General features: G+C 42.5%; 1 protein-coding gene across 3 annotated transcripts in view; it reads left to right on the forward strand.

The window, feature by feature from the left end:
• Positions 1 to 359: 359 nt before the first annotated feature.
• Positions 360 to 22,584, forward strand: part of LOC308628097 (uncharacterized protein) — a 57,897-nt gene continuing 35,672 nt past the window's right edge. For 2 of the 3 annotated variants that reach the window (XM_081254658.1, XM_081254657.1), the window contains exon 1: positions 360 to 702. In XM_081254658.1, the coding sequence (XP_081110784.1) occupies positions 379 to 702 (324 nt within the window). In that variant the 5' untranslated portion in view covers positions 360 to 378. Of the gene's footprint in view, positions 703 to 1,851; positions 2,245 to 22,584 lie in introns of those variants that run through there. The other variant, XR_014017496.1, reaches the window with a different exon arrangement.

Raw genomic sequence — 22,584 nt, forward strand, 5'->3', positions numbered from 1 at the left:
GCAGGCTCAGCAGCCATGGCTCACGGGCCCAGCCGCTCTGCGGCATGTGGGATCTTCCCAGACCGGGGCACGAACCCGTGTCCCCTGCATCGGCAGGCGGACTCTCAACCACTGCGCCACCAGGGAAGCCCTGAGTTCTATTTTTTTAACAAGCTCACTTTTAACTAGTGATGCCACAGTCTCTGATTCATTAACGACAATTGTGAATAGCAGAGACATAATTAGAAAGGTAAAATTTCATATTTAATTTTGAACTTAAAGTGTTTTATGGATTTTACACCTTTAATAGGATAGTAAGCACAGCAGCAACAATCATTTGTGAATATTTACCATAGACCGTGTATCTTTCTAACTTTGTAGTGTAGGACTCCAGGAAAAATGCCTGGGCTGCGGTCACAGTGGGCGGGGCCCTCAGGCCGGGCCGCCCCTCCAGGACCCCCGACGGGGCCCTGCGCTCCTGGCGGCTCCCTCCCCCGGCGCCTCCGTCCCTCCCAGAAGGCCTCGGGGCAGAGCGGTCCCACCCGCTGCGCCCAGAACGGAGCCCGCGTTTCCGCAGAGCTGGAGCTCCCGGCTCGGGGTCTCTTCCCTCCGCCTTCACGGAACTGCCCCGGAGCCCGCGGCGAGGGCGGCCTCACTGACGCTGCCGGCTCTGGAGGGGCCCCGGAGGCCGAAGCCGCGACAGTCGTGCGGACGGCGGGCCGGGTAAGTGGGCGCCGACCCTCCGCCTGGTACGGTGCCCTGGCGGCAGGGCAAGACCAGCTTCTGAGGGGCAGGGGTTCGCTGCCACCCGCCGCTGCTGTGCAGAAAGGGCGGCCCCCAGCGTCTGGTCCCGGGAACTTCGGTCCCTCCTCTCGCCCCTGCCCTCGGCCTGGCTCGCGGGGCCCAGTGGGGCGTGGGGAGGGGGTCGGCCTGAGTGTCCTGAGGGGAAACGGGGCAAGGGAGGCGCAGGGCCCGGCTACAGCGTCAGCGCGCCTCCCCCCGACTGCGGGGAAGGCGGCTAAAAACTCCTCCCGAGGCTCGCAGGCCCCTTATTCAGCGGAGTCCCTCTGCCCTCCTTCCTCCCTGAGCTAAAGGACCGGGGGGAGGGGACAGGGCAGGGCACTGGCGCAGGTAATGGGGACCATCAGCAGGTGATTGTTAACTAAGGAAAACCGGCTCTCCCAACGTGAGGAATGCAGCGCTTTTCTTTGTTTGCGGAGATGCCAGAGGCTGGGCTCCCTGAATTCCTTCCTTTCATATGCACCTCAGCGCTCTGGGGCCTGCATTCTGTATTCGCATATCCTGAGATCCTCAGGGCTCGCGGCTCACACTGGAGGGCTGCAAGGGCTGATGACTGTGATATCCTTTGTTTACTGAGATGGCAAGAAATATTCCATTTCTCACCGGCTTGAGGGGCACAGAGTGAAAAGGGTAGGAGAATCTCACTCGGCATGTACTTTGGTTTACACATAGATAATATGTACACTTAACTGTGCTACTAGAGGTTCTCAAGTGTGATCAATTGTACTACTGCCCTCTATGGATGCATTTCATGAATATCATAAGATACATGCCTATAGAATTGACTTAATCCATTTAAATAGGATAATGGTTTTTAAAGGAAACATAATAGAAATATAACAAAAAACCCCTTACCACTAAAGGCTGGGTCTGGAGCAACCTAAATAAATGTTCCATTGTTAAAATTTTGAAAGATGTATTCAATAGAAATATCAACAAAAATGACAAATAATGAGGGCAGCAGAATGTTGAAATGTTCTATCTTTATCCTTAAAGTGGCAGAACATCATGTATTAGTAGGCGCTAGGGGCAGAAGATGCCTGATTTTATACCTTTGTCATATTTGTACAGTTGTTTCAACAAGTAACTTAAAGACCAAATGGAAAAAAAGGAGGTTTGTGCCTGAGATCATGTTGATGTGAAACCAGGGATGGCCACCTTGTTCCAGGTGAGTTAAGTTTACCTGGCAGGTAGACCACAGAGCTCCTGAGAAGCAAGGGTTGGAATTTTTCTGCTGGGTGCCCCTTAGGTTCTGTGACTTGACTGATTGTGAGTCATGTTTCGGGAAAGACCTGATCACAGGAAAAGGGTGGGGAAGAGTGATTTGGGGAGCAGCTAACAACATGCATCACGGCTCATGGCTTGAATGAATTTTAAAGAAACAGGAAAACAAATGCTTCTTATGGAATCAGAGAATGTCCAGCCGGACAATCCCAGAAAATGAGGAACACCCATCCCATTTTCCAGATGAGCAAACAGAGGCCCAGCAAGGTGAAATCCCTCACCCAAGTTGCACCCGTCTCTCCTCCCCACTACATGGTTCATGAAAGCACGACTTTTCCTGTCGTGATCACTGCTGAACCCCAAAAAGGACCAGGCATCTAGCTGCTGCTCCAAAAATTTTGGTTGACTGTAGGAACAATGCTATTTCTTTCTTTCTCACTCTTATTCAGGATTGTGCCAAGAACTCCCCAGGCTGCAATGTAATTCGATAAATGTAAATATTAATTGAGTTTTGTTGTGATGAGGACTTAGGCTTTGGAGGCAACAGACTTGGTTCAGATCTTGGTTCTGCCACTCAATAGCTGTTTGGCTTTGGGAAAATTACTAAACCTCTCTGAGCTTATTTCCTCCTTTGTAAAGTGGGGATAAATGTATCTGAGCCAGCAGAGCACCTGCATGAGAGATGTGCACTAATTATTGGTCTTTCTCACTCTCCCACGCCATCTCTGTGCTTCCCAGAGAAGTTGTACAGAAGGATAGAGTACTTTTTAAAATTAATTAATTAATTAATTAATTTTTGGCTGTGTTGGGTCTTCGTTGCTGTGCGCGGTCTTTCTCCAGTTGCGGCGAGCGGGGGCTACTCTTTGTTGTGGTGCGCGGGCTTCTCATTGCAGTGGCTTCTCTTGCTGCTCTTGTTGTGGAACACCGGCTCTAGGCACACGGGCTTCAATAGTTGTGGCCTGCAGGTTCACTAGTTGTGGCGCATGGGCATAGCTGCTCCGCAGCATGTGAGATCTTCCCTGACCAGGGCTCGAACCCATGTCCCCTGCGTTGGCAGGCATATTCTTAACCACTGCACCACCAGGGAAGTCCAATATAGTACTTTATAAAGAGGGGTTTTAATTGATTTCAGATAGTGTACCTGTTTCTTGTAGAAAAGATTTTTCCACTATAGAAACATTAACATGCAATAGCACTACAAATGCAGTATTCTATGGGTTAGATATTATCAGTAAATTTTATAAGTAATTGGGCAAAGGCCAAAGCACTAGGTACTGGGGAGTAAGAAGTCTCAAGTCTGGGGTGCCCCCCCACCCCAATTTCAAGAGCAGGGTGTGTTTTTCAAATCCATATTTCATCTGGTCTTTGTTTCTCATCCATCCTCTGTGTCTGCCTTTCACAAAAGGCTCAGATCCTCCACTTTCACACCCTCCTGGCTGGCTGTGCCCCAGCTCCCGTCCTGGAACCTCTGCACGCATGGGTGTGTCTGCTCTCCCTGGGCCTCACCAGCTTTGCCAGGGAGCTGCTGTATCGTGCACTGCTAGCTGTACCCCAGAGTGCCTAGACCCTTCTGGTACATGAAGTACACCCTCATCACCATGAGTGCACGCCCATCCCCTTACCTTATATCCTGCCTCTAAGCCAGGCTTGGGGGTGACTAGTGTGCATTCAGCTATGTGAGGTGCTGGGATCAAAGTGAAGTTCCCAACTTTTGAAGTTGCAGGCTTGAGGGGCACACAGTGATTTAAAGTCGGGTCACCTGACCTAAAGGGGGGGCTGATTGCTTTAAAGCCAGGGCAGCTGACTTAAACCCTGCGTCCCTCCGCTGCAGGACGAGACCAACTTTGGCGCTGCTCGGGTTTGCTCCAAGCCAGCACTGCTGTGCAGGAAGAGCTTCCAGTAGTGCCTTAGTGCGGGGGGGGGACTTGGTCCGTTGTCTTGCCGCTGCCCTCAGAGCGGGACCACCTGCTCTTCTGGAGGAGAATCAGGGAGGGGGAAGTGCAGAGTCCCGGCTGGAGTTGCGGCACCCCTTGTCTGATGGCAGGGAAGGGGGGACGGGGCTGTGTGGTGTCCTGGGGCTGGACTCACCAGGTCGACTCAGCCTCTCAGCCTCCTAACCTCACCCCACACACCCCACAAGAGTCTCCAATAATATGTAATTGTGCCTTAAGTTCTCGGTCTTCAAACTCATACCCAGGCTCCCAGGTCCCTTGATTTAGCCAATTCCTCTGTGCTCTTTCTTCTATTAGATACAGTCCCAGAGGGAGGGGCTGGGGGATGGGACTGGAGGGACCCCGGCAGCACTGGCCTAGGCTGACTAAAGAGATCCAGGGCCAGCGCTATCACACATGTGCGAGGACCCTTAAGGCACAATCGAGGGGGCCAGTTAGAGGCAGTCCTTGTTGCCTCAAGTGAGTATGGATCACTGTTGGGTGGGGAGCATGCTGACCCCTGAGAAGTACTGTTAGAAGGATGTGTTCCTCCCTCGGCTTCAAGGACGTGGGTGGCCTTCAGGGCTCCATTTCCCCTCCAGACCTCCAGGGCTGACTGCACCCCAGCGGCCTTGCAGACCTGGCTTCCTGTCCCAGAACTTGCCAGGCTCCAGAAGAATCCAGACTGCAGAGATGGTGCTTGAGCGCTCCAGCTTAAGAAGTGCTGTCCCTGGGGACCCAACAGTGGAGGGAGGAAGGGTGAAGGGAGTAGGGGGGTGGGGTTGGGAGGGGTGGCTGCCCTGGGAGATGTTGAGAGAGAAATATCGCCCCCCACACCCCCTGCTCCCTGCAACTGACTGACCCACTGATGCCATAGGATCTCAGGCCCTTTTAGTCAGAGATGCCTCGGTTTCTTTACTCCTGCGTTCAAAACTATGCAAAACCAACTCTTCATCCTCTTGCTGCCTGGCCAGGACTTGTAAAGCACTGTTCTTTTGGAGCACTCGTTCCCTAAACTGCAGTTTGGAGCTGTCCCAGCTATTTAAAGGTGTTCTCCTTAAACTGAGACTAAATCCTACTCTTTTGGAAAAACGCCCTGCACTTCCGAGGAGATCATGTTTTCTGCCCATTCCTTCCTTCTACTTCCCTCTTAAGAAGCCCTGTGCTCAAAGGGCTTGGTGACTTATTTTTTGCTTGATGTCAAAAAGAAACCTTCCCCATGCACCACAAAAATCTTTCCTGGAGCATAGGTGTTTCAAAACCATGACCGTGTTTTGCAGTCAGTATACACTGGGTAGACTGCCTAGCAGTCCCTCCAAGAGCCAGAGGTGAGCGTAATCAACTTATCTGATTGGATGCCCTTCAAGTTTAGGAAGGTCCCATTCTTATGCCCCAGCAGATAAGACAGGGCCCTGGATGGCTGTGGCTGTGATTAGGTAACTTCTGATGATTTTATTTCCCTTACTGAGCTGCTGCTTCTAGGTTAAATTCATTTTATTACCTGTCCTTTTTTTTTTTTTTTTTTGCGGTACGCGGGCCGCTCACTGTTGTGGTTTCTCCCGTCGTGGAGCACAGGCTCCGGACGCACAGGCTCAGCGGCCATGGCTCATAGGCCTAGCCGCTCCGCGGCATGTGGGATCCTCCCGTACTGGGGCATGAACCTGTGTCCCCCGCATTGCAGGTGGACTCTCAACCACTGCGCCACCAGAGAAGCCCTACCTGTACATTTTTAAAGAAAGACTGAAAAAGTCACTGTAATAGGTCAGGAGTCTGAGCTCAGGGTTAGTGAAAGGTACTCACAGGGAGGAAGGTGGATAAACATAGGTGCGTAAAATAGGAGGGTTGGCAAGTACAGCCAGGACGACCGGGTTCACCGTACGCACTAATAAAGGCCAGAATCTCCTCATTTATCTCTGGTGGGAAGTTCTGATGGTTTCTCAGGATCAAACTCAAATCATATTCAAACTAGGGGCTTCCCAGAAGGCGCTGAAGCACCGGCAGAGCCCACCTGCGCTCCCACCTTGGCACTCCAGGATCAGAGTTGGGTTTGGAGATGGGGTTGCTGTAACCCCAAGGAGGTGAGCAGAGAGGAGGAGTTGATTACTGGTCTCCTCTGACTCTCTGGTCAAATTGCCTGGCTTCACGGGGGGGGCAGAGTTTTGCTTTGAGCAACTTATGGGGCACTTCCAGACTGGTGGGGTTGCCCAGTGGCCCGACAGTCTGACAGGCTGGCTGCGGTGTGACCGCCCTTTGTTTCTTCAGAATCTGTTCATCAGGAGGTGCATGGTTGCGGAAGCCCATTCACCGCCCCCCACCGAGGGCGATGGCACCTTCCCTGGCTTTACCCTATGATCACCAGGTACTTGAAATGAATGCAAGGTTTTTGACTTCAAGGAAGAGCTCACATAACCCCTTCTGCCTCATAATGTGTGGGATTTACTATAATGGAAGGACATTATAAAGAACAGGTAGAAAACCCACCTGTTGGTCTCCATGTAGGAGTTTATTTTGCATGAACCTCTCCTACACGAGCAGATAGCAGAGGTTTATTTTTGTTCCCGTGTGTGTAGTTGTGGCAGAGGACGTAGGTATGGTGGTTTGAAGCCCTCAAAGAAATATTCTCAGAATTCTCAAGACTTCTCTTGATTGGAACCGAAAGAGACCTGGAAAAGGAGGAAAAGCAAAGGAGGAGGGAGAACGAATGGCTGTTTCTCAGTAAATTCGCCTTCCTGGTTGATTTTTCTGTCTTCTCATTTCTTTTAACTTCTATGTATGTCTAATGGAATGATGTAGAAAGGCTGATTTGTATGCTTTGAAAGATTTTACATCACAAGGAAACTAGAAGTGGCTAACAGAACTTATTCACATCAGTGTTACATAGAGACTTTGATATTAAATTTGTATACTAAAATGGGTTAATCCAAATTTTCTCTTTGTTTTTGAGTGAACATTTGTAACATATTTTTGTAGATAATAATTGATCCTAGATATACAAAATTGTGAGAATGGGTACCATTTTTCACCACTTAAATGATTTCTTTTAAATGAATAGATCGTACACTTTAAAGGCCAGTGTTGTCTTACATGTTGTTTTTTAATTCCTTGATTTCCAAAACTTGTGTTTATTTAATTGATTTCTATCTAATAATCTGTCTCTCCTTTATTGTTTCTTACTTTATATTTTATTGATCTATAGTTAATTTACATTATTATATTAGTTTCAGAGGTACAACATAGTGACTCATAAATGTTTAGGTTCTTCTCCATTTATACTTATTATAAAAGAGTGGCTCTATTCCCCATGCTATACAGAACGTCACTGTAGATTATTGATTTTATACATAGTGGATTCTTCCTCAGAATCTCCTACCACTATTTTGCTCCTCCACCCTGTCTCTCCCTGCTGGTAACCACTAGTCTGTTCTTTAATCTGTGAGTCTGTTTCATTGTTGTTGTTGTTGTATTCAATGTTTTAGATGCCACGTGTAAGTGATAACCTACCAGGCTTGTTTTCTCTGCGGCTTATTTTACTAAGCATAATACCCTCCAAGTCCATCCATGTTCTTGCAAATAGCAAAATTTCATTTTTTGCTGAAGTCATCATAAATATCATTTTTTTATCCCCTAACCTATTGATGAACACTTAGTTTGACTCTATATCTTGGCTATGGCAAATAACACTGTTATGAACATTGGTGTGCAGTTAATTTTTTTTAAAATAGTGTTTTTGTTTTCTTCTGATATACCCAAGAGGGAAATTGCTGGATATTATGGTAGTTCTATTTTTAGTTTTTTGTGGAACCTGCATTCTTCTTTCCACAGTAGCTGCACTACTTCACATTCACATCAAGAGTTTACAAGAGTTTCCCTTTCTCCACATCCTCACTAACCTTTGTTATTTGTGACCTTTTTGATGACAGCCATTCTGACAAGACTGAGGTGATATATCTCATAGTTTTGATTTGCATTTTATTGCCGATTAGCTATGTTTAGCATCTTTGTGCATTCTGGCTGTCTATCTGTATTTTTTCCTTGGAAAAATGTCTATTTAAGTCTTCTCATTTTTTAAAAAAATAGTTTGGGTGCAGTTCTGATATTGAGTTGTATGTGCTGTTTCTGTAGTTTAGATATGAACCCTTGGTTGGTCATCCTTTTGGTGTTAACCTCTTATCATGTGCAAATATTGTCTCTCCTTCAGCAGGTTGTCTTTTCATTTTGTCTTTGGTTTCCTTTGCTGTGCAAAATCTTTTAAGTTTAGTGAAGTCCCATTTGTTTATTTTTGCTTTTGTTTCATTTGCCTTAGTAGACTGAACGCAAAACTGTTGCTATCATTTATGTTGAAGAATGTTCTTTATTTTCCTCTCGGGGTTTTATGGTCCCACATTTAGGTCTTTATTCAGTTTTGCGTTAATTTTATATACGGTGTGCTAAAATACTCTAATTTTATTCTTTTCCATGTAGCTGACCAGTTTTCCTAGTACCACTTATTGAAGAGACAGTTCTTTCTCCATATTGCCTGCTTTGTCATAAATCAATTAAATATACGTGTGTGGGCTTATTTCTGGGATCTCTATGCTATTCCATTCCAGTGATCTTTGTGTCTGTTTTTGCTCCAGTTCGATTCTCTTTGATTACTGTCGCTTTGCAGTATAATCTGAAGTCAAGGTGTGTGATGCCTCCAGCTCTGTACTTTCCCAAGATTTTTTGGCTATTTGGAATCTTTGTGTTTCTATACAAATTTTAAAATTACTTTTTCAGGTTTTGTGAAAATGCTTTGGTATTCTGATAGGGATTGCATTAAATCTGTAGATTGTCTTTGGCAGTATGGTTATTTTAACAGTATTAATTCTTCCAGTCCATGCACCTGCTATATTTTCCCATCTTTTTCTGTTGCCTTCAACTTCTTTCACCAATGGCTGATACATTTCTGAGTACGTGTCTTTTACCTGCTTAGGTGTGTTTGTTCCTAGGTATCTTATTCTTTTTGGTGTGATTGCATATGGTATTGTTTTCTTAATTTTTTTTTTCTTTCTGACAGCTTGGAGTTTTGTTTTTTTCTTCTTTTTCTAATTCCTTCAGGTGTAATGTTAGGTTGTTTATTTGATATTTTTCTTGTTTCCTAAGAATAAGCTTGTATCACTATAACTTCCCCCTGTGAACTGCGTTGGCTGTGTCCCATCGATTTTGGATCACTGTGTGTTCATTTTCATTTCTCTTGGGTATTTTTAGAATCCCTCTTTAATTTCTTCACTGTTCCTTTCTTCCCCTTTTATTCGTCTGTGATGTGAGGACTCTCTTTAATATGATGTTTGGATTTCTTTCAGGTGTGTGTGTGTGTGTGTGTGTGTGTGTGTGATTATTTCAGTTGCTGAGCTCTTAGTTTCACGTGGACACTAACAACCCTGCATTGTTACTCTGCTCCCCCACAGTTACTGAATTTGACCTTATATTTTACATCTACTTGTTTTGTGTGTCCCTTAACTTCTTATTGTGAATACAGATGAGTTTTTTTACTGTTTTCTTTCATCCTTCCTATTAGCTGTGTACATGGTTGATTTACTGCCTTTGTTGAATATTTGCCTTATCCAATGAGGTTTTTCCGTTAGTAAGTTTCCTTTTCTAATTTTTATGCTTCAGTCATGGCCTTTTCTTTTTCACTGAGAAAAGCCCCTTTAAGATTTCTCATAAAGCTGGTTTGGCGATGCTGTGCTCTTTTAGTTTTGCTTCTCTGTAAAACTTTAGATCTCACCATCAAATCTGAAGGAGAGCCTTGCTGGGTAGAGTATTTTTGGTTATAGGCTTTTCCCTTTCATGACTTTAAATATACCATGCCACTCCCTTCCGGCATGCAGAGGTTATCCTGAAAAGTCAGCTGATAACTTAATGCAAGTTCGCATGTTTGTAACTTGTTGCTTTTCCTTTGCTCCTTTTAATAGTGTCTTTTTATCTTTATTTTTTTGCCATTTTAATTACAGTGAGTCTTGGTGTGGTCCTCTTTGGGTTGATCCTGTTTTGGCCTTACTGTGTTTACTGGACTTGGATGTCTGTTTTCTTTCCCAGGTTATGGAAGTTTTCAGCTCTTATGTCTTCAGGTATGCTCTACACTGCTTTCTCTTTCCTTTTTGCTTCTGGGACCAGTATAATGCAAATATTAGTACATCCGATGTTTCACATGTCTGTTCAACTTTCTTCATTTCATTTTAATCTATTGTTTTACAGTTCATCTTCAGTGATTGCCAGTACTCTGTCCTTCAGTTTTCTGATTCATTCCTCTGTGTCATTTAGTCTACAGTAGTTTCCTTTTAGTGTATTTTTCATTTCAGTTATTGTATTCCTCATCTCTGTTTTGTTGTTCTTTAATGCTCTAACTCTTTTTTAAAAAATTCTACCTTCTTGCTCTGGTCGTCCATTCTTCTCCTGAGTTCTTTGATCATCTTTATAGTCATTACCTTGAACTATTTTTTGAGGAGATTGGTTACCTCCACTTCACTTAGATCTTCTTCTGAGTTCTTATCTTGTTCCTTCATTTGGATCGTGTTTCAGTGTCACCTCATTTTTCTTAACTTGCTGTTTTTATTGCTATGTATGTAGTAGGTTCGTTACATTTCCTGACCTTCTAGAAGTGGCCTTTTGTAGGAGAGGTCCTATGTGTCCCAGCAGCCCAATGTCCCCTGGTCACTAGAACTATATGTTCTAGGTGTACCCCCTATGTGGGCTACTTGGGCTCTTCTACTGTGGTGGGCTGACTGCTGTGGGTGTTCTGGTAGGCTTGGCTGCCCCCAGAGTGCTTGTTTGCCAGACTCTGGCTTGTATGGAAGCTGTCTGTGTGGCTTGGTGAGCCTAAATCATAAGGCAGCTGGCTGCACAACTCTGGGGGACACCAAATCTAGTGCTGGTTCACTTATGGGTAGAATTGCAGTCCAGGTGATATCAGGGCTAGTGCCCAGTCACTGCGGTGATGCTGGCTACTGGGAGGAAGACACAGGTCCTGAGTTCTGGCTGCAGGGCCCAGGAGTCTCAGAGTTGGTGTTGGATCACTGTTCCTGACACAGCTGTCTGCAGGGTCTGGGGTATCCCTAATCTTGTGCTGTCATTCTGATGGGCAGGGTCAAGACCCAAGTGAGTGCATGGCTGCTTGTGGCCTGCAAGTGAGTGTTCTGGTCACACAGGCTGCTGGGCTGTGGTATTCCTGGAGCTGGTGTGTGCCTGTTGGTGTATGAGGCTGATCCCACTGCTAGAGCAGATTTGCTGTTGGGTAGGTCCAAGCTCCATCCAGTCCCTGTGCAGTAATCACCTGCCGACGGTGAGACTGATTCCAAGGCCAGAGCAGGCTCACTTGTCAGAGGGGCCAAGGACTCTGGGGCTGGTGCCTCTCCACTTAGGTGTGGAGGCTGGTCCTGGGGCTTTTGGTGGCTGGGCCCATGTCCAGCGGCAGCTGTGCATTGAGAGGGTCTGAAAGCAGCCTGTTTGCTGGTGGATGGGGCTATGCCCCTGCTCAGTTACTTGCTTGGCCTGCAGCATCCTAGTACTTGTGTCTATAGTCTGGTGGAAATAGGTAGGGCTAGACCCTGAGGCTAAAAAGACAGAGGGAGGACTCTGAAATAATGCTTGCTGGTACCAGTGGCCACGAGGTAGAAGGAGCTCCCCCAAGTGGCTGCTGCCAGTGTCTATGTCCCTGAGGCTGTGCTGTAGTTGCCTCTGGACTCTCTGGGAGACTCTCCAAGATCAGGAGGTAGGTGTGACCCAGGATCCGTTCAAATGAGTCATACCTGAGGTTTCTAAGGAGTTATATACACAGTTGCTATTTGGATTGCTTGTTGATGAAGATAAGTGGAAAAACTAGAGTCGTTTCCAAGTGTAGGTAAGATATAATGAGAGGATGGAGGTGGGAAGTAGGGAGGCCCAGAGAAAAGTGGGAAGGTCATACTGGGCCAAGATGGTGGTAATATCCAGCAGAATGGATGGTAGGGCAGACTGTGGTTTCATCTTTATTATTTCGGCTCCCCACCTCATCCTTAATAATTCTTTGGGAATATTTCATTGCTCTGTGATGCAGGTACAGAATTCGAGTCAGGATACTACACCCTCAGCGTCCAGCTGTCTGAGTCCTCAGTGTGCTTCAAATGATGGAGAACTATTGCTTCTTTATGAGAAGAGTTAGTACCTCGTAGCTAAGCTTTAGCTGGAGCTTATGCAGGATTGATTCCAACTTATATATACTGTTGGCATGGAGGTTCCTCCTCCTCTTTTCTTGACCATTATGGAATGAATCTATACTTCTCAATATTTGTGTATATCAGATAAATACATTAAGTAAAGGAATCTTATATATTGCTCCCTGCATAGTTTGCTCTTTCTTGTTTCTCTTTTACCTTTACTAAATTAGCACAGTGAGAGACCGTGCAATGTTCTGATCAGGAGAGATTAGAACATCATATTTCTAGAGAGGTTGGTGGGACAGAGCAGGGGTCCCAGTGAGAATCAAAGCTTCTGTTTCTACTTGGAAGTGTACCTGTATAGAGTAGAGGGCTCCAGGAAATATCCTAGAATATTGCAATGTCCCTGCGGGAGATCATTAAGAGAGGCAGGATCTGGTCCCAGATCACTGTACTATGACATGTTTGTCAGTCATCTGGTGTGAGATTCTCAGAGCCAATCCCATATGGTAAGGCTGAGTGCAGAGTATGAAGCACCTGTGAAAGCCTTTGGTTGAATGTTAAAGATGAAGCTCTGATTTTGGGGAGAATTTTCTTACCTGACTGAATGTCACCCTTCTGTGGGGATGAGATTCTGTGCTTTTCTTCTCTTGATGACCACTGACTGAAAGTCATTAGAGGATCATGTCTAGACAGCATTCTTTATTTAATTTCTTAAAGAAGAAAACATAGAAAACATTTTTATCCACTTTCAAATTGAGGGTCAAGGGGAATGACATCAGTGAAAATGTCAGAGTAGGGAGCTCTAGCTTGTGTCCATCACCAGAAACACTGACATACGTGGTAAAACCTGTCAGAATGATCTTATCAACACATGTAAGTTTTCTTTTCTTTTCACCCTGTAGATTTATCTTTCACTGAAACTTAACTTACTACAAGATGTGGAGAATAAACAGGGAAGTAGAAACTGCATTTCCTGATGAGAGAATCACTAAGTCACATTAGTTGTTCTGAGCTATGTCTTACTCACCGTGACTGTAATTAAAACAAACAAACAAAACACTTTTTTTTGGTAAGTCAGTTCTGACATTTCCTCGTTAAAGACAAGGTAACAGATACAGATTTAGATCTACCAGAATTGAGCAAAATGTTGATTGTACCTGTGCTGCATATATGAGCATGACCTGCTACAAATCTTCATTATACTGATTGCCACAACTGACAAATTCACTTTGGCCACTCCTGATATGTTGCATGTAAGGAATGCATAGGACACTAACCCCAGCTGGTCACAGGTAAACTCTGCCACGTGGATTACCGCATGTTTTCCTGCTGGAAGACCACACATTCTCGAGTATCATGACTGCAGAGTATGTGGGCTCTTCTTTTTTCTGGATAAAGGTTAGATAATCACCTAATTTTATGAGAAATATATAAATTGTATTTGCATATTCTTCAGGTTTTTATTTATCCATTCTCTTTCAAGTCCTAAGTGCAAATATTAAAGTGATTTCCAAGAGGGTGGTAAATAAGACAGCTACGTTTATGCTCCAAAATTAGCAATAAAGCATAATACAATTGTAAATGCATTAATGTGTGATTAATATGTAGATACTATGTAAATGCAATTTTAGTAATGCTTTGTGGAGAGCTTCAGAATCTAGGTATTTAAAAAAAAAAGAAGGAGTTTTTGAAACTCTCAGGGAATTATATAGAAGTGTTTGTGTCTATAATTATCAATCTGGAATAATGCATTTTCTCAGAAATAAACTAGGCATAAAATTGTAGGAAAAAACTTCATGAAAGAGCATGTGAGATGGGCATACAAGAAAAAGAATATTCTCAGAGAATAATGAACAGTGTGAAGTTCAGCAGAAGTGTAATACAGATTAAAAGAGTAAAACTTTGGAGAGCCTACTTATGAGTTCCTCATATTGCATCTTTGGAGAGACGGTAGTCATTTGAAATATGATGTTATAAGATGACGTTAACATACTTAAATACTTTCGTTTAGAAATGACCACTTAGAACCAGAGTAAATGAAAGAGAGCACAAAATTATGTTTTTGTTGATTTTTGAAGATCTCAGGTGAGTGCTGATAATTTAAATATATATGATGTCAGGCTTCCCTGGTGGTGCAGTTGTTGAGAGTCCGCCTGCCGATGCAGGGGACACAGGTTCGTGCCCCGGTCCGGGAAGATCCCACATGCCACGAAGCGGCTAGGCCCGTGAGCCATGGCCGCTGAGCCTGCACGTCCGGAGCCTATGCTCCACAATGGGAGAGCCCACAACACTGATAGGCCTGCGTACTGCAAAAAAAAAAAAAAAAAAAAAACCAAAAAAAAACATGGTGTCTTTCACTGCAAAATAAAGGAGCTTTGGAGGATTCCTGGAATGAATGTCAATATTATAACAATAGTATGAGTGTGTTTCATGTTTGGTAATTACAATCATTGTTGCTTTTGCTGTGGTCATCCATTTACAATGTTTGGTGTCAGTTGATTTTTCTCTTGTAAAAATAAAATACAGTCTGTGTGTGTGGGAAAAAAACATATGTGATGTCGTGATAAAGTTGTATGTAATTTGAGATCTGGCAAAAAGCATTTCTTTTCTGTAATGCTAGGATGCTAATTGGACATTTTTGCAAGAAAGAGATTTCAGGATGCAAATCTCGTGTCTCTAAGGTAGGAAGCCAGTTCATGATGGAACATTCTATTAAACTTGTGTGAGTGCAGAAATATTTCTTTGGAAGAAAGAGGTCATGAATCCCTTTTTAACAGTTAGTGGTTTATAGTATACCGAATGAGCAAAATGGGTATTTCTGAACTTTAGAAAAAAATAATATAGTTTTTCTGCATTTATATTATGCAGCTGATGTAGAATATCAAAAATTCTTTATTTTGAAAAACAATGTAATCAATTTAACATAATTCATATATATTGAACCTGTGGTACACACACACAATAAAACATACATTCAAAAAATCTTTTTCACTTAAGAAATATTTTCTAGTGTAGTTGATTTACAACGTTGTGGTATTTTAAAATACATTTTTATTAGAGTATAATTGCTTTATAACACTGTATTAGTTTCTGCTTTACAACAAAGTGAATCACCTATATGTATACATATATCCCCATATCCCCCCGTCTTGAGGCTCCCTCCCAGACTCCCTATCCCACCCCTGTGGGGGACATAAAGCACCGAGCTGATCTCCCTGTGCTATGCGGCAGCTTACCACTAGCTCTTTTACATTCGGTAGTATATATATGTCAGTGCTACTCTCTCACTACGTCCCTGTGTCCCCTTCAGCCCTGTGTCCTGAAGTCCGTTCTCTACATCTGTGTCTTTATTCCTGCCCTGTCACTATGTTCGTCAGTACCATTTTTCTGAATTCCATATATATGTGTTCACATACAGTATTTGTTTTTCTCTTTCTGACGTACTTCACTCTGTATGACAGACTCTAGGTCCAACCACCTCACTACAAATAACTCAGTTTTATTCCTTTTTATGGCTGAGTAATACTCCATTATATATATAGGCCATATCTTCTTTCTATATTCCTCTGTCGATGGACATTTAGGTTGGTTCTATGTCCTGGCTATTGTAAATAGTGCTACAGTGAATATTGTGATACATGTATCTTTTTGAATTATGGTTTTCTCCGGGTATATGCTCAGTAGTGGGATTGCTGGGTCATATGGTAGTCCTATTTTTAGCTTTTAAGGAACCTCCATATTGTTCTCCATAGTGGCTGTATCAGTTTACATTCCCACCAACAGTGCAGGAGGGTTCCCTTTTCTCCACACCTTCTGCAGCCTTTATACATTATTGTATTAATTTCTGCTGTGCAGCAAAGTGATTCAGTCATATATATATATATGTATATATATATATATATATATTCTTTTCCATTATGGTTTATCAGAGGATACTGAATATAGTTTCCTCTGCTGTACAGTAGGTCTTTGTGGCTTGTCCATCCTATGTAGAATAGTTTGCTTCTGCTATTCCAAAACTCCCAATCTTTCCATCACTCTTTCCTTGGCAACCACAACTCTGTTTTCTATATCTGTGTGTTTGTTTCTGTTTTGCTGACATGTTCATTTGTGTCCTGTTTTCGATTCCACATGTAAGTGATATTATATGGTATTTGTCTTTCTCTTTATGACTTACCTCAGTATCATTATCTCTATGTCCATCCATGTTGCTGCAAATGGCATTATTTCATTCCTTTTTATGTCTGAGTAATATCTATTGTATACGTATACCACACTTTCTTTATACATTCATTTTTTAATGAACATTTAGGTTGTTTCCATGTCTTGGCTATTATAAATAGTGCTTCTATGAACATAGGGTTTTATATATTTTTTGGAATTATAATTTTGTCTAGATATATGTCCAGAAGTGGGATTGCTAGATCAGATGGCAACTCTCTTTATAGTTTTTTTGCGGAACCTCCATACTGTTTTCCATAGTGGCTGCACCAACTTACATGGCCACCAACAGTGCTGAGGGGTTCCCTTTTCTCCATACCCCATCCAGCATTTGTTAATTGTAGATTTTTTTTAATGATGGCCATTCTGATCAGTGTGAAGTGATACCTCATTGTAATTTGGATTTGCATTTCTCTAATAATTAGTGATGATTAGCATCTTTTCATGTGCCTATTGGCTATCTGTATGTCTTCTTTAGAGAAATGTTTATTTAGGTCTTCTACCCATTTTTCCATTGAGTTATTTGTTATATTGTTATTGAGTTGTAGGAGCTGTTTGTATAGTTTGTAAATTAAGCCATTGTCAGTCTCATCATTTGCTAATATTTTCTCCCAGCCCATAGGTTGTATTTTCATTTTGATTATGGTTTCCTTTGCTGTGCAAAAGCTTATAAGTTTGATTAGTTCCTGTTTCTTTTTTGCTTTTACTGTAAGTCCGCTACGTATGAACAAGTTCTGTTCCAAGAGTGCGTTTGTAAGTCCAATTTGTTTGTAAGTCCAACAGAGTTAGCCGAGGTACCCAGGTTACACAGTCAGCTATATGGTATTGTACCATAATGGGTTTATAATACTTTTCACACAAACAGTATATAAGAAACAAACACAAAACAAAGAAGACATTTTTAGTCTTACAGTACAGTGACTTGAAAAGTACAGTAATACAGTACAACAGCTGGGATACTGGGGCTGGCATCGAGGGAACAGGCGAGAAGAGTTACTGATTGGAGGAGGGGGAGGAGGTGGGAGATGGTAGAGGTGAAGGGTTATCAGCAGTGGGAGACAGGGGGCAAGCTCCAATTTCACTCATACCTGACATTGATGACACAGGTTCTGGTTCCTTGCTGGATTTCATTCTATCTACCCTCTTGAAAAACTGATCCATTGATGTCTGGGTCGTAGCTCGTTTCTTCTCATCATAGATGATGACACGGTAGCACTGGTTTGCCTTCTGAATGGCTGCTACCACCTTTGGGTACCATTGTAGGTTCGAGCCCTGTGCCTCAGAAACTAACAGTGCCTCCTCAAATTTAGAAGATGCCCTTGGCATTTTCTGTGTCGTGAATCTCTTCAGTTCTTCAGTTACTACTTCTTCCTCCTGTCCCTCTTCATCCTTTCTCTGCGCCTCCAATTCCATCAGTAAGCTCCTCATGTTGCACAGCAAGGAGTTCAATGAAACCGTCCTCTTGCAGATCTAGCTCCAGCTTCTCGCTGAGGGTCACTACGTTGCTGAAGACCTTTTCAGACTTCTGATCTGCCTTCTCAAGTCCACAAACATCATGAACAAACTGTGGGCAAAGGTTCTTCCAAACCCCATTCATGGTGACCAACATACACTCACACCATGCAAAGTCAATGTTTTTTATGGCCTTGTAGATGTTATAGTCCTTCCAAAATTGTCCCTAGGTTCTTCCTGATTTCTCACTTACCTTTACTGCCTGACAAAAAGTGTGACATAAATAATATTTCTTGAAAGTCGCTATAACTTCCTGGTCCATAGGATGGATGAGCAATGCAGTATTCGGTGACAGATGCACTACTTTGACGTTGGGAAAAGTCATCCATGAAAGGGGGGTGGCCCAGAGCATTGTCAAGCAGCAAAAGAATGTTTTTCTGGGACGTCCTTCTCCGAGCAATATTTCTCTACATCTGGGATAAAGTGTTGGCAAAACCAATCCTGGAACGTGGCCTGTGTAATCCAGGATTTGGGGTTACACTTCCACACAATAGGAAGAGAGTCATTGGCTATGTTTTTAAGGGTTCTTGGGTTCTCTGAATGATGAACTAAGAGAGGCTTCAGCTTCATATCACTGGAAGAATTGCCACCAAACAACAGTTAGCCTATCTGTTTCTGCTTTACAGCCCGGCATCAACTTTTCCTTCTTACTGATGTAACTTCGGTCTGGCATCCTCTTCCAGTACAGATGTGTCTCATCCACATTAAACACCTGGTTGGGTAAATGCACACCATTATCAATAATTTCTCAAAGTGTTTCAGGAAGTTCCTGGACAGCTACCCTATCTGCACCTGCTGCCTCTCCACTTACTTTTACCTTGTTGAGGTTGGCTCTACCCTTGAACCGATGAAAACAGCCATGGCTGGCATTAAAAAATATGCCCTCTGATTCTTTCCCGTGTTTCTTCTTCAAGTCTTCATAAAGGCTTTTAGCTTTCTCTTGAATCACCATAAGCTGAGCAGGATTTAGCGCTGATATTGATCCTGCATCTGCACACTGAGAAGTTTCTCCATCTCCTCCATCACTTTTCCGTGCTTCTTTGATATTTTGTCATGAGCATTGAATATTATATTGGCTGTGGGTTTGTCATAAATAGCTTTTATTATGTTGAGATGTTTCCTTTATACCCATTTTAGTAAGCATTTTTATCATGAATGGATGTTGAAGTTTCTCAAATGCTTTTTCGGCATCTATTGAGATGATCATTTGTTTTGTGTTTTTCCTTTGTTGATGGAGTGTATCATGTTGATTGATTGGCATATGTTGAAACAACTTTGTGACACGGGGGTGAATCAGATTCGATCATGGTGTATGATCCTCTTATGTGCTGTCAGATTGGGTTTTCTAATATTCAGTTGAGAATTTTTGCATCCATATTTATCAGAGATATTGGCCTGCAATTTTCTTTTTTGCTAGTGTCTTTCTCTGTGTTGTTTTTTTTTTTAAGTCTTTATTGAATTTGTTACAGTATTGCTTCTGTTTTATGTTTTGGTTTCTTAATTGTGAGGCATGTGGGATCTTAGCTCCACCACTAGGCATTGAACCCACACCCCCTGCACTGGAAGGAAAAATCTTAACTGCAGGACCACCAGAAAAGTCCCCATCTGTGTTTTTTTATTTTTCAGTAAATTTCTTTATTTACTTATTTTTGGATGCATTGGGTGTTTGTTGCTGTGAACGGGCTCTCTCTAGTTGTGGCGAGTATGGGTTACTCTTTGTTGTGGTGTGCGGGCTGTTCACTGCACTGGCTTCTTTTTTGCAGAGCATGGGCTCTAGGTGCGTGGGCTTCAGTAGTTGTGGCTATCAGGCTCAGTAGTTATGGCTCGTGGGCTGTAGAGCACAGGCTCAGTAGTTGTGGCACATAGGCTTAGTTGCTCCACGGCATGTGAGATCTTCCCGGACCAGGGCTTGAAACTATGTCCCCTGCATTGGCAGATGGATTCTTAACCACTGTGCCACCAGGGAAGTCCCCCCCCCATCTGGTTTTGATATCAGGGTGATGGTGGCTTCATAGAATGTCATTGGATGTATTCCTTAATCTTCAATCTTTTCGAAGAGCTTGAGAAGAATCAGTGTAAGTTTTGCTTTGTATATTTGGTAGAATTTGCCTGTGAAACCATCTGATCCTGGATTTTTGTTAGTAGGGAGTTTTTGTAAATTACAGTTTCTATTTTGCTTGTAGTGATCAGTCTGTTCAAGTTATCTATTTCTTCTTGATTCAGTTTTGTTTGGCTGTAAAAAACAAATATTTTAAAGTTATGTTAGCAGCTAAATACTTACCATGTATTAGACCACAAAAGAGCAAAGGAAATAATATTAAAGTATTTTTTCAAATAGAAAAAGTATTGAAATATTTTTAAGAAATTGGGATAATAGTACTAGTTACAATATTGACAAATTGTTCTGAAATTAAACACTACTTTATCTAAGATGCATATCATATGCTTATCGTTTTACTGTTTTTAAATACATGGAATGTTTTCACCTTTCTAAAGTAATTATTTTATTTTACCTGTATATTGGGAAAAAATTTTAGTTGCACATAATATAAAAAATTACACTTTAATAGGAGACATTAATCCATTTACCTTTGCTGTAGTATTGAAAATACTTAGGTTTAGAGTTACCATGTTATTGAGTACCCTTTTTTATTTATTTATTTGTTTGTTTGTTTGTTTGTTTGTTTTTTGCGGTACGCGGGCTTCTCAGTGTTGTGGCCTCTCCCGTTGCGGAGCACAGGCTCCAGACGTGCAGGCTCAGCAGCCATGGCTCACGGGCCTAGCCGCTCCGTGGCATGTGGGATCTTCCCAGGCCGGGGCACGAACCCGCGTCCCCTGCATCGGCAGGCGGACTCTCAACCACTGCGCCACCAGGGAAGCCCTATTTATTTATTTTTAAAAAAACTTAATTTGGGGGAGGTATAATTTATTTATTTATTTATTTATTTTTAGCATCTTTATTGGACTATAATTGCTTTACAATGGTGAGTTAGTTTCTGCTGTATAACAAAGTGAATCAGCTATACATATAAATATATCCCGATTTCTCCTCCCTCTTGCATCTCCCTCCCACCCTCCGTTTCCCACCCCTCTAAGTGGTCACAGAGCACTGAGCTGATCTCCCCATGCTATGCAGCTGTTTCCTACTAGCTATCTATTTTACATTTGGTAGTATATATAGGTTAATGCCACTCTCTTACTTCGTCCCGGCTTACTCTTCCCCCTCCCCATGTCCTCAAGTCCATTCTCTACGTCTGCGTCTGTATTCCTGTCCTGCCCGTAGTTTCTTCCCAACCATTTTTTTTCTTTTTTAAAATTCCATATATATGTGTTAGCATACAGTATTCGTTTTTGTCTTTCTGACTTACTTCACTCTGTATGACAGACTCTAGGTCCATCCGCCTCACTATAAATAACTCAATTTCATTTATTTTTATGGCTGATAATATTCCATTTTATATTGAAGATGTGCAAAATCTTTTTTATCCATTCATCAGTTGATGGACACTTAGGTTGCTTCCATGTCCTGGCTATTGCAAATAGAGTTGCAATGAATATTGTGGAACATGATTCTTTTTGAATTATGGTTTTCTCCAGGTATATGCCCAGTAGTGGGATTGCTGTGTCATATGGTAGCTCTATTTTTAGTTTTTTAAGGAACCTCCATACTGTTCTCCATAGTGTCTGTGTATCAATTTACATTCCCACCAACGGTGCAAGAGGGTTCCCTTTTCTCCACACCTCTGCAGCATTTATTGTTTGTAGATTTTTTGAATGATGGCCCTTCTTACCTGTGTGGGATGATACCTCATTGTAATTTTGATTTGCAATTCTCTAATGATCAGTGATGTTGAGCATTCTTTCATGTGTTTCCTGGCAATGTGTATATCTTCTTTGGAGAAATGTCTAATAGGTCTTCTGCCCATTTTGGATTGGCTTGTTTGTTTCTTTGATATTGAGCTGCAGGGGGTGCTTGTAAAGTTTGGAGATTAATCCTTTGTCAGTTGCTTCATTGGCAAATATTTTCTCCCATTCTGGGGGTTGTCTTTTCATCTTGTTTACATTTTCCTTTGCTGTGCAAAAGCTTTTAAGTCTCATTAGGTCCCATGTTTTTATTTTTATTTTTATTTCCATTTCTCTAGGAGGTGGGTCAAAAAGGATCTTGCTGTGATTGATGTCATAGAGTGTTCTGCCTATGTTTTCCTCTAAGAATTTTATAGTGTCTGGCTTTACATTAAGTCTTTTATCCATTTTGAGTTTATTTTTGTGTATGGTGTAAGGGAGTCTTTTAATTTAATTCTTTTACCTGTAGCTGTCCAGTTTTCCCAGCACCACTTATGGAAGAGGCCGTGATTTCTCCATTCTATATTCTTGCATCCTTTATCAAAAATAAGGTGACCATATGTGTCTGGGTTTATCTCTGGGCTTTCTCTCCTGTTCCATTGATATATATTTCTGTTTTTGTGCCAGTACCATACTGTGTTGATTACTGTAGCTTTGTAGTATAGTCTGAAGTCAGGGATTCTGATTACTCCAGCTCTGTTTTTCTTCTCAAGATTGCTTTGGCTGTTCGGGGTCTTTTGTGTTTCCATACAAATTGGGAAATATTTTGTTGTAGTTTTCTGAAAAATGCCATTGGTATTTTGATAGGGATTGCATTGAATCTGTAGATTGCTTTGTGTAGTATAGTCATTTCACAGTGTTGATTCTTCCAATCCAAGAACATGGTATATCTCTCCACCTGTTTGTGTCATCTT

The sequence above is a fragment of the Mesoplodon bidens genome (genome assembly GCF_964165515.1).
Source record: "Mesoplodon bidens genome assembly, chromosome: 14".
In the NCBI taxonomy this organism is placed as follows: Eukaryota; Metazoa; Chordata; class Mammalia; order Artiodactyla; family Ziphiidae; genus Mesoplodon; species Mesoplodon bidens.